Source organism: Pundamilia nyererei, unplaced genomic scaffold (genome assembly GCF_000239375.1).
Source record: "Pundamilia nyererei isolate P.nyererei 1_Seehausen unplaced genomic scaffold, PunNye1.0 scaffold00166, whole genome shotgun sequence".
Lineage (NCBI taxonomy): Eukaryota > Metazoa > Chordata > Actinopteri > Cichliformes > Cichlidae > Pundamilia > Pundamilia nyererei.
This window is the reverse complement of record NW_005187567.1, coordinates 660,933-676,893: the sequence shown is the minus strand read 5'-3', so window position 1 is coordinate 676,893 and position 15,961 is coordinate 660,933. Positions and strand designations below refer to the sequence as shown.

At 41.6% G+C, this 15,961-nt stretch overlaps 1 protein-coding gene across 1 annotated transcript in view; it reads right to left on the bottom strand.

Annotated features, from left to right (window-relative positions):
- Positions 1 to 15,709, bottom strand: part of LOC102195154 (spondin-1-like) — a 17,878-nt gene extending 2,169 nt beyond the window's left edge. The window contains exons 1-5 of the mRNA XM_005745791.1: positions 15,134 to 15,709; positions 14,068 to 14,174; positions 9,630 to 9,763; positions 595 to 668; positions 88 to 210 (exon numbers count right to left, since the gene is read on the bottom strand). Of these exons, the coding sequence (XP_005745848.1) occupies positions 88 to 210; positions 595 to 668; positions 9,630 to 9,763; positions 14,068 to 14,174; positions 15,134 to 15,365 (670 nt within the window). The 5' untranslated portion in view covers positions 15,366 to 15,709. The remainder of the gene's footprint in view (positions 1 to 87; positions 211 to 594; positions 669 to 9,629; positions 9,764 to 14,067; positions 14,175 to 15,133) is intronic.
- Positions 15,710 to 15,961: the final 252 nt, after the last annotated feature.

Genomic DNA, 15,961 nt, shown 5'->3' with positions numbered 1-15,961 from the left:
GGTTTAGTTTCTTTAGTGACAATTCCTTAATTCATGCAGTATGCATAAGACATGAGATGACATGAAGAACTGAAAAATTGTGCTTACGGGGATAGTCTTTGGGGTGAATCTTCTCTGACCAGTTCCCATAGAAGGTGACTCTGTACTTTGCCGTTCCACAGGCACAACAGTCAAGCAATGGTTTATCAGTAGTATCTCCATACAGGGATTCTGTACAGAAGTGATGGGAGAAAAAAAAAAAGATCACACAGAGTAAGATTACTGATTAAAATAAGGAGCAGAAGAGATGGGTGCCTGTCATATAAGAGAGTGATGGTTAAGAAAGCGGTGAGCCAAAAGGAAGAACAGGGAGAAAAGGTGTACAGCACTGTTCTTTTGATTCGCCACTCAGTGTGGCATCCATTGCCATGCAACCCCCGGGGCGTCGTACTCACAATCATTCGCATCAGTGCATGACAAAGTGAAATGTAAAAATTGCGAACGAAAAAATTGAGTAAAAGGATAGAAAAAAATAAAAGGTTGTCAATGGGGAGCAAAAATAAAGCATCATTTTGATAGTAATACTTTTTATCCAAAGCGTTATAAGGTACCTACCTTTCTCACACAGTTTCTTGGTGAGTAAGCCTTCATCCTGGAAATAGATTATCCTTTTCTGCACAATGCTAGCCCTAAATAGATTAACAAGAAAAGAGGGGAACTGTGAGAAGCAAAGTTTGTTGAGGGGAACACAACGTGCAAGTGTAAAGTGAGGAAAAAGTAAGAGTGCAAATTACAAAAAGAAAATACCAAGACAGGAAAAAATGAGGAAATGTTATTTATTTATGTATTTTTTAATAACAATACTAGTCTGAGCTGTTTGTCATGGCAGAGCAAATAGCTGTAGAGTTATTCATAGACCTATTTCTCTGTTTTTCAGTATCTTCCTGAAAGCAGATATTAGAACTCAGGAAATTAAAAGAATGTTTTTCAAGTTATTTAATGCATTAAACTACAATAAACCAAAAAGTGTGCCTCATTAATAAAGGTTAAAGTTCGACAAAAGTTCCTAAGGTAGTTCACCAAAATGCCTGGTACAGTACAGCTGGCTATGCACTATGTCAATAAAGAATGAATGACAGGCCAAAAGTAATGCCCACCAAATGTGAGGTCTGCAATGGGGAGGTTTTTCTAGATTGAGCTGTTTCAGAGGCTTATTTCATTCAGTAGTGAAGAAGCATATGTCTATGTGGGGCCTTGACATGTAAATTTGCCACAAAGAGACCTTTTCAGATGCCAACAGACTTGAGAAGCAACAACAGAAAACAAGCCAACGGGGACCTAACTTCCTCACAAACACCAGCCATTTACACCAGCCATGGTTGCAGGAAGGTTTCCACGGGGATAAACCCCAACAATGAGATACTGGATGCAAGTCCAGGGGTAACATCTGATCCAGGTGGGCCCCTTCCAGCTGGACAGTTTGGATGCTATGCTACGCTGAGCAGCAGCATCCTCTATTGAGCTGAGCTAATCCCAAAAACAACAGGAAATGTGCATTAGCCTACAGGGTGTGAAATCTTATATATTTATTGTGTTTTTACACAGAGCTGCACATCTCACTGCTGATATGTCCACATGCACCTCTCACATAAATTTAAAAAAAAAGCATGAATGACCACTTCAATGGCAAATGCAAAGTCTATATCAGTGGATAACAGCAATATACAATAAATTCCAAAGTCCATATTTATATTGTTAAATAGCCAAATATTAGTTTTCTACAAAACTGGAGAAACAAAGAGATGATCACTGTGAATATCCATTTATAACCAAGATGTTCAATGCAGGTAATCCTGCAGATTAGGTGGAAGATCAAGAATTTGATAAATGCTGGGACTTTAACACATCCAGTTATCTCTGTGTGTACAATAATGACATTCTGTAAGTGACTGAGAATACTGTATAGTTTGAAGGATAAGACCGTTTGCAAGTAACAAAAAATACCTTTCCACCAATTCCACCCATTTTAACTACCTGCCAAAAAAAACCAAACAAACAAAAAATCCACTTCAGTGTCTGGAAGGCTTACAGCTGTTATTGATTAAAAAAAGTGTATCTGCTCCTTAATGTTAACAAAACATGGTGAATTTTGGGATCTTCCCCCCCCCCCCATTTAGCTTTTCAACATATTATGAACAGTGCCACTGAGTAGATCCAGTCTTTTATTTCAAGAGTTGGTGAGCCATAGAAGCCTGACTGTAGTTGAAATACTTTTAAATTAAGGCTTCCAACAGGCTACCATTCTCCACCACGTGAAATGTCAATTAGGCAGAAAATTCTCATTTTTGACATCACGCAATTAGATGATTCCACATGCTGTATGCCATCTACGGTAATCTCGCTGACATAAAGCCTATTGTGGCAGGGTGTGGTTTGTGGCTCAGCTGCACAGGAGGGGTGAAGCAGTGGGTTCAGGGTGTGGTGTGAGGGTAGGCTGACCCCCACAGCTGTTCTTCATTACCTGGTTATGCCTTTCCTAAGTAGATTGCCAGGACCTGAATGGAGCTGTGTGGTGTGTGAAGCCGGAGAAGGCAGCTGAAAAGCTGCAGCAAAGTGTGTCAGGATCAGTTAGACATAAAACACCTGACAACGTGTAAGGCTGTGTGTGTGGGTCCTTTATTTCTGTCACAGTGGTGCTGAAACCTGAGCCGTGGCACGGCAGAACCACGACCAGCCCTGCCAGTTGAGTCGCTAGCCTGGATAGTGGCCCAGCGGAAGCCACAGCTGCAGGAACAGTCTGAGCGCCGGACAAGGTGTTCGACAGTGAAGTCAAGTAACTCTGGTCCTTGTGGACACTGCCGCTGCTCGTAACGGTGCCCCTCTACAGAATGGGGGGGGAGACGTTATATGGGATATAATAAACCTCTGGAGTGTAAATGGGTAGATTTAGTCGCCTGTTCGTCCTGGTGGACATCCTGCCCGGAGTGTCAGCTGGTTAACCAGCCGGGCATTCTGCCTCGGCGCCTGCAACCTTTAATTGAGGCCCCAATTATAGCACATTGGCATGGACCTCATTGGCACATTTCTCCCGAGTGCACGTGGATATCGCTTTGCATTAGTCCTGTTGGACTTTGCAATGCAGTATCCTAAAGCAGTGCCTCTGTGCACCATTTCTGCAAAGACTGTGGTGCAGGCTCTGTTTCAGGTCATCTCTCAAGTCTGCATCCCAAAAGAGATACTGACTGACGAGGGCACATCGTTTATGCATGCTGAAATAACTGTATGAATTACTGGGTATTAAATCTGTTCTGACCCACATCTACCACCTTCAGACTGACAATTTGGTGGAGTGGCTGAATAAGACTTATCCATGATTCATAAGTTCATTCACAAGGATGAACGCAATTGGGATCGCTGGTTAGACACTCTGTTGTTTGCAGTGTGTGTGAGGTGCCTCAGACCTTCTCTCCCTTTGAGATACTGTTCAGCAGGAAGCCACGGGTGGTGTTGGACCTAAAGAAAGAAAACTGGGAGGAAGGTCCCAGTGTGGAAGGCCCGACCATACTCATAGACTCATAGAGCACCATTTTGAAATGTGGGGGTGAAGCGCCCCGGAGCCTCCTCCTTGGAGTCGGTGTTTGTGGCTGCCCAGCTGCCTCCCTCGGCCACGCAGAGAGGAACTCCTCGGCCAGGGCTAGGCTAGGCCGGATGGGTCCCAAGCCTAAGTTGGGTAGTGGGGTGTGGTTTGTGGCTCAGCTGCAGGGGAGGGGTGGAGCAGTTGGTTCAGGGTGTGGTGTCAGGAGAGGATGACCCATATAGCTGTTCTTCATCACCTGGTCATGCCTTCCCTATTTCAGTAGGTTACAGGGACCTGACTGGAGTTGTGCGATGTGAGAAGCCAGAGAAGGCAGCTGGAAAGCTGCGCAAGCAAAGCATGTCAGGAACAGTTGGAACTAAAACACCTGTCAATGTGTAAGGCTGTGTGCGTGGGTCCTTTATTCCTGTCACACCCACACTTCTGCCTGCCACTGTGTACAATATGCAACTGACATTACTGTATGCTTCTATCATCTAAATGCCAAATGTTTCGATATTATACAGTAATTACATTATTGCAAGTTTTACAGTAAGCTACTTACACTTGTATAAATGAAAACAGTTTAGATCCACTATATCAAAATCACAGCCGCCATTGTTTTCTTTGATGGAGCAAAATGGAGCAAAATTCATTCCTCTGCAGTTTGGGGAAATTGGTGTCTTGGAGAGTGAGAGGATGCCTGAAAAACTGAAAGGACTTTGCTTGTTTTCAAGAACAAGGGTGATGTGTGGAGCTATTTTAACTACAGAGGAATAAAGCTGATGAGCCATACCATGAAGATACGGGAAAGAGTTATTGAAGCATGATTAAAAAGAGAGGTGATGATCAGTGAGCAGAAGTATGGGTTTATGTCAAAAAAGAGCAGAGTGTTGATGGAGAAGAACAGAGAACGTAAGAAAGACCTACATGGTGCTTTTGTGGATCTAGAGAAAGCATATAATAGGGTGTCAAGAGAGGAATTCTATATAGTACTGAATGAGGAAGTCAGGATCAGCAAGCAAGTATACAAGGGTGGTGCCAGACATATATGAAAACAGCAAGGTAGGAGTGGTTGGAGCGTCAGATAAATTAAAGATGGGGATAGATTACATCAGGGATCTGCTCTAGGCCCCTTCTTGTTTGCAGTGGTAATGGACAAGCTGACAGGTGAGGTCAAGCAGCAATGAACTATGGTATTCTCAGATGACACTGTGATCTATAGTTAGAGTAAAGAGCAGGAGGCATCTAGAGCGCCTGGAGTTGGGTACATGTTCTGGAAAGAAGTGGGATGAAAGTCAGTAGATGCAAGACAGAATTTGTGTGAATGAGAGTGAGAAAGGTATAACCACGAAGCTGCAAGGAGTAGAGGTACTGAAGGTAGATAGGATCAACCATCCTAAGCAACAGACAGTGGCTAAGAGATGTGAACTAAAGCATTGCAGGCAGGGTGGAGTAGGTGGGAATGAGTATCAGGGGTAATCTGTGACCAAAGGATAGCAGCAAGAGTGAAAGTGAAGATTTACGTGATTATACTGACACCTGCGATGATGTGATGATGTTTGGAGATGGTGGTAGTAACAGAAAGCCATGAAGCAGAACTGGAGGTGGCAGGGAAATAAGAAATCGAAATCAGAGGAACAGCTAAGGTTGAAATGTTTGGAGAAAAGGTTAGAGGCAAGGCTGAGATGGTTTGGTAGAGATATGTGTAAGGATAGTGAATATACTGGCAAAGGTTGTTGAAGATGAAGCTTCTAGGCAGAAGAAAAAAAGGAAGACCAAAGAAAATATCCATGGATGTAGTGAAAGAGGACATGAAGTGTGTTTGTGTGACAGAAGGGATAGGGGGAGATGGAGGCAGGCAACCAGCTGTGGCAACCCCTAAAGGAAGCAGCCAAAAGAATAAGAAGAAGCTTCATATTGTTATCATGCTGGGATATTCCTCTTTTGCCAGGCTTCTAGGGGCTGGGAGGCATCTTGTCAGCCAGTGTTTTGTTATTTCCACAGACATGCATTGTGCTCTCTATAAATGTTGTGTCCTCAACACTCTTGCATCCACAAACCCACACTGGCTTAGCGCTTTCATCCAGCCATCAGGGCTATGCATTCACAGTAGTAATCCTGACCAAATTCCACCAATCTTTCAGTGCTGTGCTGAAGAGAACAAGAGAAGAGAAAAAGGATTTTTTTTCTTGGACATAATCCACAGGGGCTGACTGGATGCAGTCTCCTTCACATTGTCCAGGTTGTCACAGAAACCTAAATTTCCGCTGATTACCTTTTTACTAACTCTGAAGCACGTCTTTGAGGACATCCTGCAACTTCAAATAATGTTACAGTGGTTCAATCTATATCTCCAGATTATTGCTGGAAATGTTTTCCAAAACCTTTATTTAGTTAGCCATCGATCTTTCCCCCTGTCCTTTCTCGTTTCCAGTAGTTAGGTTCATTAGAAATCATGTCTGTGATTCTGTTCCGATGATCAAAGGTCTTCTAGCTTGCGTCAGCGATCACAGGTCCCTTAACTCTTGTTGCACTGAGTTTGTACTTTCTTTTTTTATTTCTAATCAAAATATTCTGTTTGCTAACTTAAAAATTTGGCAAATACTGAGAAGTTAGACCATTTGGGAACCTCTGACAATAAGATCATATTACACATGAGAGTACTCACTTCCCTCACATCCCTGCTTGATGTAAGATTAAAATGGTATTTGAAAGAAGGTATGATTTTACTGCCAAAATAGCCTCTCATATAACACAGATGAACTGATTCAAGGTAAGTGACACCACCAGCACTTCTCTAATTGTTCACACTTTAATTCAATCTCACCCCAATTCCACATATCTCCAAGAGACAGACGAGCAAACTCTGCCTCACTGCTCACCCACTTTCCTGGACTGGCTAGACAATCAGGCCGAGTAATGCTTATTTAACATCCAATTTAAATTCTATCTTACTTTGCTGGATCCACACCACCGCCGATCCCAATCACCACAAAAGTGCACTGATTTGAATGTGTGTGTGTACGAGTGTCTGTCTCTGGGTAGTGTAAGTCTGAGAGATTAACAAAAAGAAAAAGGAAAGACAGTGAAGAAGAGAGAAGCAAAGGTTAAAAAAAAAGGGGGGGGGGGGCAGCAGAGACTACTGTTTTAGGGCTACAACCAGCTCCTGCTACAACAAAAAGATGAAATTAATGAAGATCCATATTCTCAGTTGCAAGAAGAACTCACAAGATGCCTAAACATAAATCCACTCCAAGACAAATGTATTTACATTTAATTTCTGTAGGACTGCTTCCAGTGTTCTCAAAGCATCCTTTATCTGTTGCGTCATCTAACTGATGGAGCTAAACACACTCTGACAGCTGCATGTGGTTGTGACATTCACCAGATCACTGATATACTCAGACAGCTCATCAAAACATACCACACTACTATCCATATAGCATGCCAGAGGGAAATTACAAATAAAACGTCTCGCACCAACAAATGGAAAGAGACAAGATAGTAGCAAATTCAGTGGTGACAGCAACATATGGAGTGAATTTAGTTATAGCTTCCGTGGAACCCAATCAGGTTGTGTGGAACTACAGTCTGATAATACCACTGTGACTATAGTACTTTGTGTCACTAGATACTTATGGGTATGGGTTTTTACAGTTTTCTATTTATCGAGCCCTTTGTGGTCTCTTATGTTCTATTTCCAATCAAGGAATAATAATACACCAAAGTAATAATAGAGGACTGAGAAGAAAATCAACTCTTTCTCAGATTCTGACATTTTTTTAAACCTTTTTGGTGTCTAACTAGGTTTGAATTACGATGGCTAGTAGCAATTATTCCCTTAAGCTCAAGGGAATAAAAAAAAAAAAACGTATTAAATGATTATTTCTCTCTTGAACACTGTAACACGTATATAGCAGCTTCTTATTTTAAGCAGCCACTTTCATTAATAACAGTCATTATATTTGCTAATAGGCTCATAGCACTCTGCAAGGCCTATATATCTTTGCATCGCTTCTGTATACTATCGTTTTTAGTTAAACAAGAGTGAGACACCAACAGAAACCCAGCAAAGGAAAGTTTGGTTTTGATTTGAGCTTATGAGAAGGCTAAAAATAAATGGTAAGATTTTTAAAATGAATGCTCTGAGTTCAGGAGGTAAATGAGCATCCTTGCCTAACCCTATCATCACGGATCAACCTTTGAGAAACCCAAACCACCAAGCTCAGACTTTCCATCTAAAAGACAGCAACTGACCATCAATTATACTGTAGCAAACCACTCACGAGGAGCAGGATTTCCTGGTACATGTGAGTCCGTTTCTATGAGACAGACTTGTGCACACACTTGTAGGTTCATGACCAGATGTTTTTTATTTGTCTGCTTGTTTGTTTGTTTTTTTAAAGATGACTTTTTACCAACAGCATTATTGAAAGGCAGCTACCTTCCCTGATATGGAGAAAATGAAAAACAAATATTTACCCTATACCTGCATTGGTAATGAAACTTGTCTACTCTAAGCTAATCTAAGATAGGAAGGTATCTCACATTGTTATGTTGTTTTCTGCTGTTCAGTGATTATGCCGTATGTGCCTGTTTATGCACAAACGTTTTACTGGAAGTTGTGCGATATAATAACCACCAGTGAACAGCAATGTATCTCCCTCTAAGAGGTTTTTGTGCAGGGACTTTCACATCAAATTTTTACAGAGTTTCACTTTTTATATCAATAACACTGTACTAGGACAGTCGCTGCATTCGAGCAGAGTGGCATATGCAAAAACCTTGTCATCATTACTGCAGTCAGGGTGAAGAGCAGAGACAAATACCCACTGCCAGCCTGTAATTATGATTTTCACAGACATGTGTTCTGAACAGTAAGCTTCTTACTCTCTCCTTTCCGCATTGTCTATGTGCTGATAGTGCAGCGACATCTCTGCACTTTTAAGTATCTCTTTCAAGGCTGTGCACTCTGTCACACTTTAAACTGTTTCCTTTATCTATTAAGTACCAAATACAATTCAACCATTATCTCCCTTGTAAATAAACAATGATAGATGTAGATCACACACCAGAGAAAGAACATACAAACTGTTAAATAATGCATTTATCAGAAGCCTTCGTGAACCGCACAGACCCTCAGTGCCTTTCCACTTCATGCGCTCTCATTATTTCCCCGCAGTGAAGTACAGGATTAATAAATGGATTTCTGTCATGATGTGTCCTCAGCTTAACATGACTAGTCTTCTGTGTTCAAGTAAGCCCAGAGCACTTACAACAGCAAGAAATGAGTGGTGCATATCAGGTATAAAACTACTGAAGGTAATATTTAGTTTATCAAGCCAAATGAAAGGATTTAGTTAAAAAATTAAACTAAAGTCATTGCACTAAATCAATCTCTTTTAAAAATCCTAGTTCTAAATAATCTATCTAAAATCGAAAAGCTACTTACTTGAGACTTGAGGCTACATTTCACTTAGTATACTTGTATAAATATTAATTCATTAGATGTGGACTTGAAATTAAGAGAGAGCAAGAGTGTTGGTAAAAAATATCTTATTTAAATATCTGAAGATATTTATAAAGCTATATTAAATCAGGCAAAGCACAGTAAGTACAGACAGTTACAGAGTGTCAGATTTGGATTCTGTTTGCGATGGTTGCGGTGTTGTGGGGGTGTGAGTGTAAGTGTGTACACACAGGAGAGAAAGCACACACTGTGCTGTTTATAAAGGTGCTGCTCTGCATTTTTTTTAATTATTGCAAAGTTCCTTGTGACAATACAATAACGAAGCATTATGTCTGCCTGCCTCAACGGTGAGTTTCTTGTTCCGGGTACATATTTAAACTGTAGTTGGGACCAATTCTGCTTTGCAGCCTAAACGTGATCAGCCTAGCTTCAGCTTACATGAATCAGTTTCACATGAGTAATACATCTGGAGGATAACCTGCAATTACCCGTATTTTTGACAGAAGGCTGGATATGTAGACTAAATTTGACTATTGTTTTCATTGTTTGAGCTGAGGGCTTGACTCTGCTAAGCAGGCTGACCAGCCGTTGCTGTATACATACTTGAGAAAAACACAACCGGAGCCACTAGGGGGTGCAGTCCAAAACACCTGGATACTGGTCCTTCTGCGAGGAGTGCTCTCTGTCACTGCAGGGGGGCAGTTGGTCATAAACTGTGTTTCCTCTTCATCAATTATCTGTAAAGCATCGACACGCAAACACACAAAGAGATCAGTAATGAGTATAAATGCATCAGACAAGAACTGGAAACACTTGCAGGTAATTTTCTTCTCTTGATGCTGGATCGCACAGATACATTTTGTCGTATCATGATCTCACAAACATAATTAACAGCTGAACTGAAATTAAACACACATTTTTTGTAAACATCAGTCAATTCAGTGAATCGTGTTAGTCTTACACCATCAGTTATCTGGTCTTTAAACACGCTTTAGTTATTAGAGAACAAATTTCCAGCTTTAATAGTTACTGTAATGAGTTTAACAGCATGTTGGCTGAGTGGTTACTGTTGTTGAGGGTCCGTGGTTTAAACCTGTGCTAGATGTTGGCCCAAGACTCTCTTAAAAATAGTTTTTTAATCTTGGGGACTGCATTTTTAGATAGATACATAGATAGCCTTTGTGGGTTCCATGATAGCGTCAAAACACAAAAAAGGAGCAAAACCTTCTTCCACAGAGAAGATATTAAAAGATATTTAAGGAAAAGCTACAGATATCATGGAAAAATGCTCTAAGGCTGACGTGTTTGGATTAAAGAGAAAAGGAACACTTAAAAAACATAGACATGCTCAAAGCTATCTCCCAAGGGTGGTAATGTGGGAGCTTAACGGCTTGATATACATGTCTGATGTGCCTAAACAATTTTTGTTCTCTTACAACAGGACAAATCGTGGCTACAAACTATGCAAGAGCTATTTATAGAAGATGTTGTGAGCAGGTGCTGTTTATAATAAAGTGGCATCAGGATGCCAAACCTACCGACTGTGCTGCATATTTATATATTTTCTGGTAAACAGAAGCAGTAGAACAATCTATTTTACTGAGCGGAGAGATGCTTGTGACAGTTGAAACGAATCAGCAGTTTTGGTTAAAGTAATAAGCTATTGAAGGCTCCACCACCGGGGGGGCTTCTCCTCCCTGAATAGAGGGGGGTCACTATCTATCATGTCAGCCAAGCTCATGTTGGCTCGCCTGGCTGTACGACTAGCAGGCAAATGTTGGCCACTGCAAGTCTCAACCTTGATTCTAGAATTTTTTCTGGCATCAAAGCACAGTGTGAACATCCCTGTGGGTAAGCCAACCGAGCTCATAAAAGCTATGCACACCAGGTGAGGTTTCTTGGCCGAAGCAGAGGCACTGCATGACGTGGGGCACAGGCGGGATGCAGTCACTTTAGCTTTCGCTTCTGATGTCTTCAGGTCATTTAAAAAAAGTCCCCAGACTTGAATTAGGCTGAAGAGTCCAAATCCGTGCTCCCCTCTTTACTCAGCTCCACACCTGAGATATTAAGCACCTGAATGATTTTAACTGTGGGACAGAAAATTAGTTGAGTTGGCTGCATGAGAGAGCACAACCGCTGAGACCAAGGATCTGTTTGATAGGAAGTGACATCCGGGCAGTAAAGGCAGGGAACTTTCTCACTCCATAAAGCTGTCAGCAGAGAATTTCCTTTGTCATGCCACGTTATGAATGAGTTCCCTTTGAAATTGTGTGTGAGAGAGTGTGTTAAGAGTTAGACGGAGAGTCAGAAGGGGAGTCCGGGAGCTTTGTGTGTGTGCATGCCATCCATGTGTATGCAGCCGATCGTGATCTGAAAGATTACACACCCCCTCCCCTCCATGTTCCCATGGTTTCTAACAGGCATTCTGGGCCGCCCTGAATGGACTACACCACATGTTAAAAGCAGAGAAGTCACATGGGACTGCATTGAACACCATCTGCAAAAAGAAGCGACTAATTTGCTGCAAGACAACCTATGATCCTGTTTTTTTACTGCCTCGTTTTCAGCTCTTCTGCCAATAGCTTGACAATGGCTGTTAGGAAAACTAACAAAACGGGACATTCCACTGGAAGACTCGAGTTGCGTTTTCTGAGTTTATGCAAGAGTTTTGTGTCAAAGAAAGTGCTTGGTTCTATGCTATGCCCTGGTCAGAGCCAAACATCATTCAGCAACAATCTAAAATAACATAGGGGCTGCAGAAAAGTAGCTGCAAATGGCACAACCGCCACAGAAATTTCAAAACACATCCTGACAATTCCAGCCCACATATAGCCACACAGCCACATGACAATTTGCCTTTTCTTGTCCTATTATCTCACCCTGCTGAGAAGTAATGTCTCATCAGACATCGCCAGCATTCCCTGCTGGTGTACACTCTTGCCAAAAAAACACACACAGACACACAGTGGCAGCTGACCTCCCCAGAGAGCTCAATAAAAGTGCTTTTCATCAAGTCGGGAGCTGTCCTAAGACGGCTGAGATGGGGCACACCAGCAGATTTCAAATGAGCTGTATGTTAAATAAAGCCTAAAGCCTCTGTTGCAGCTTCCTTTTTTTCTTTCTTTTCCTTCAATTCCTTGGGGCTGGTCCACCCAGAGCTCTTTCACAAAGGAGCAATAGTGTGTCTGTGCGCGCGTATGTGTATATAGGTTTCTGACATAAGAGACATAAAGTATGAAAGACTGACTGAGCAGGTGATGATAGAGACATATCTCTTTAGACAGCAGTTTATTTTTACTGCTCTGTCACAGACTGCTTGGAAAGACAGGTGATCATCTGCAGCCGTGAAAGAGACCTTAAACTTCTAAAAAACCCGGCAGGAGTCCAATCAAAAGCAGCAGGTCACAGTACTGACACATCTGCTCTTTTTACTTCTAAAGCGAACATCTAAAAGGCAATGATCAAACATCTATCCATTTTATCTATTATTCTCTGTCCACTCAGCACCCATTCATGTGCTGAGGGATGTGAGTGTCATTTAAATGATGCAGTCTCTCCTATATTAACTCCTGACGTTTAGCGCCCCGTCACTCCAAGCCACACTCCGCCATATGGCTGAGGGACGCACTCGAGGCTGGCATTAAAGAAAAACGTCATGAAATCAACTGCAACAACAAATACGAGAGAAAAAAGAACCTTGGTGGTGTTGATGCTGGGTAATGAGTTGTGAGGTGCAGACAGGACAAAAACAATGTGTTCCTGTCTTTATGTCCTGTCATAATCAAGGCTTAGGTTCACAAAGAGTGCCACAGCATTGCAGTAACTGTGATCAGAGCAGCCTGTGCACTGCTGTGTGAACCTCTCTTTGAACCGTAAAGGTTTAGTAAAATAGTGGGTTTTTATGTAAGAAACAGTTAAAATGAACATATTTGCAGGAGGCTAAACAAGAGAAAGCCAGACATGCTGTTAAAAGTTCTCAACAGGAATATGGATTTGGCTATGACTAAGACTGAAATGGGTTTTTCTTTATTATTATAGTATATTAATGTGATATAATGGCTTTATTATACGCCTTATTAACTATAATCTAGGATTTTTATGAAATATTTATGAAGCTAAAATCAGTTATTTTCTTGCTGAGTTCTTTCCAAATCCTTTGTGTCATCTTATGCAATCTTTAAATCCTAGACATTTTTTAAACTGCCATCCTAACTGTACACACACACACACAAACATACACACACACACACACACACACACACACACACAAACCTGATAAGGATAAACAGAATAGAATGGATGGATGGATAAATTTCATCACCTTATAGTGTAGTTCCTTTGTATAGTATGAAGTAACACAGACTGCATACAAATTATTGGAAATACACATGAAATTTCATTAACTATCATGTCTTTTCCCTACCACTTGTCTGATCACGCTGCATTACAATTATTTGGCCATTATCACATGTGCATAGCAGCACCAGTTGCCTTGCCTTCTCTTTTTGTCTTTCACACTCTTGGCCCCTCTCTGTTCTCTTCCTCCTCCCTACAGTACTCCAGCTGGACCTTCTTGTATAAAAGGTTAATTACCCTCTCATCTACTTTGTTGTACAGTACCTACATACATGCCTACTTTTTGAATAGATGGCTTCTCAAACTCTACACACACCTTCCAGCAGTCAAAGCAAAGCATAGCTCAAGGGAAGATGTGTTGAGAGTAGGCTCCTTTCACATGCTATATCAAGCCTTTTAGAGGAGGTGAGGTGAGAATAATCACACTTTGACACATGTGAAGACAGGAGGGCTGTCTAAGGAAAATATCTGTCTCTCCACTCATGTCATGCACAGTTGTAATGCTAGATGAAGGATGGTATGAAGAGTGCCGGTGTGGCGAAATATGCTGGCTAGTATTAATTTAAAATTTGCTGTGTCCCAATTTAAAAAATAAACATGTTAGACAAATAAGGGGATGGGTTATTAATCAGTGAGAAATTTCTAATCCATAACACACAGCCATATGTGTTGGCTGTTACCATACCTGAAAATTCCCAGCATAGTCCTCGTCTTTGTCACCTTCTGCACCATCCTTCATGGCAATAAGGGTGAACCCTCTGAAGTAGGAGGGGCTGGCTGCAGTCACAGTCACTACATGGAAACAAAAAAATATTAGAAGACAACATCACCTGACAGGGAGCAGCTTAACTACAGTTCTTCTTCCAAATACCTGATTAAAGTGGGTTAAAATACCTGCTTGAGTAGTGTTGTATGTATAAATAATACTATATATTTTAAGCTCAAATATATAAAGGACAAGCTAAAGTTAATGTAATTTGCACATTGCCTTTCTCAGATCGTCAAATTAGCCAGATTATGTTTAGGATGGAATTTCTGCCCATTTTTACAATCAGTCACAACATTAAAGAACGTTGAGTTACTGCAGAAAACTGTAGTTGCTGTACTCGGCAACTTATTTGGTGTCTTTAGATATTAACAAATACTGATTTAAACTGAAGCTAAATCATTCAAACGTTTAAAATAATGCAGTTGTCATTTTGATTGCTAAACAAAAAGTAGTTGGAATAAAGGCAGGCAGCAATGATCCAACTGCAGCGCAACACATTGTCGGAACCAGAAGGGCAGGAGACTAGAAATCACAGAGCAGATGGCACATGCCCATTTACTGCACCCCAAAACTTTCCTTTTAGGAAAAGAGAGAGAGAGAGAGAGAGAAATCCGGGGCTGGCTTTCAAGAAACTTGTTAAGTATGGAACACAACACCAAAAGCACGCAAGAGTTCATAGAGGGATTTAGCTTTCTCAGAAAAAGCCTTCTTAAAATTTTGATCATACAAAACTATTTGAGGCACTCTATTTGCTCACAGATGTTCAAATCAGATTTAAAATGATCTCTCGTTAATCTTTTAGTAGTTAAAATACACGTCTGCTTATTGCGATTGTGCGTAATCATCTTAGCGCTCGCCCCGCATCAAAAGTAGATTGTGCAGAAACTTATCTTAAGTTTGCATAGTCTGCTGACTGTGGCTTAGAGGCAATGCACAGGCACAATGGAAAGCAGCGTACTACGCGTATATCGCTAACACCAACCTCTGTATGTGCTCCCTGGGTGATAGCTCTCCGGGTCTCCTTCTACCCGGAGCCGAAACTCGCTGTTGCCCTCTTTCCTATTGCTCTGAGCCCGTAATACCCGACTACAATACCCGTCCGCCTTCCCGCCTCTGTCAGAAGGCTCCTCGGTGAATGCAAACGTATTGCACGCCGCGGTGGAGATGAAGCAAAGCAGGAGCACAAAGCGTGGATGTAGTCCGGTTGCTGTCATTTTGCAGATTTGCGACAGCCAAGTTAATGCGCGGAGGTGAAAGAAATCTTGTCAGAAGAAGAACTGACGTTTGCTTCAGCTTCTCCTTAACGTCAAACCAAGTTGCCAACTGCTGAAGTACACTTCTGCTGCGCTAGGAGGACAGCTCCATCCCGGAGTGAACGGGAGAGAGGAGAAGTGAAGACTGACTGGGATGTGCTCTGCGCTCGCTCTACAAGAACGGCACACCGCGTGAAGCTGGTTAAAGTGAACAGGGTAGCAGGGGTCCGGGGGGAAAGCCAAGCGCAGAATGAGCGCTGTGTAGCTGTCTGCAGGGGCACAGCTATTTACAAACCGAGTGAGTGATGAACGCAAAACAAGAGAAAAAAAAAAAAAAAAAAAAAACCAAATTCTTGTCATTGAACGTTTACGCAGAGGAAACGCATTTAACATAGTTGGACTGAACTCTCGTGCGACGACTGCGTGTGTGCGTGTGGCATCACTTAACTGTCTTAAGAAAGACATGTGCACCGTGACACAGACAAAGGAAATAACAAAGCATGCTTCACGGTTGTCAAGGTGACTAATTTGGAAAGAAAGAAAGAAAAACTTTAGTC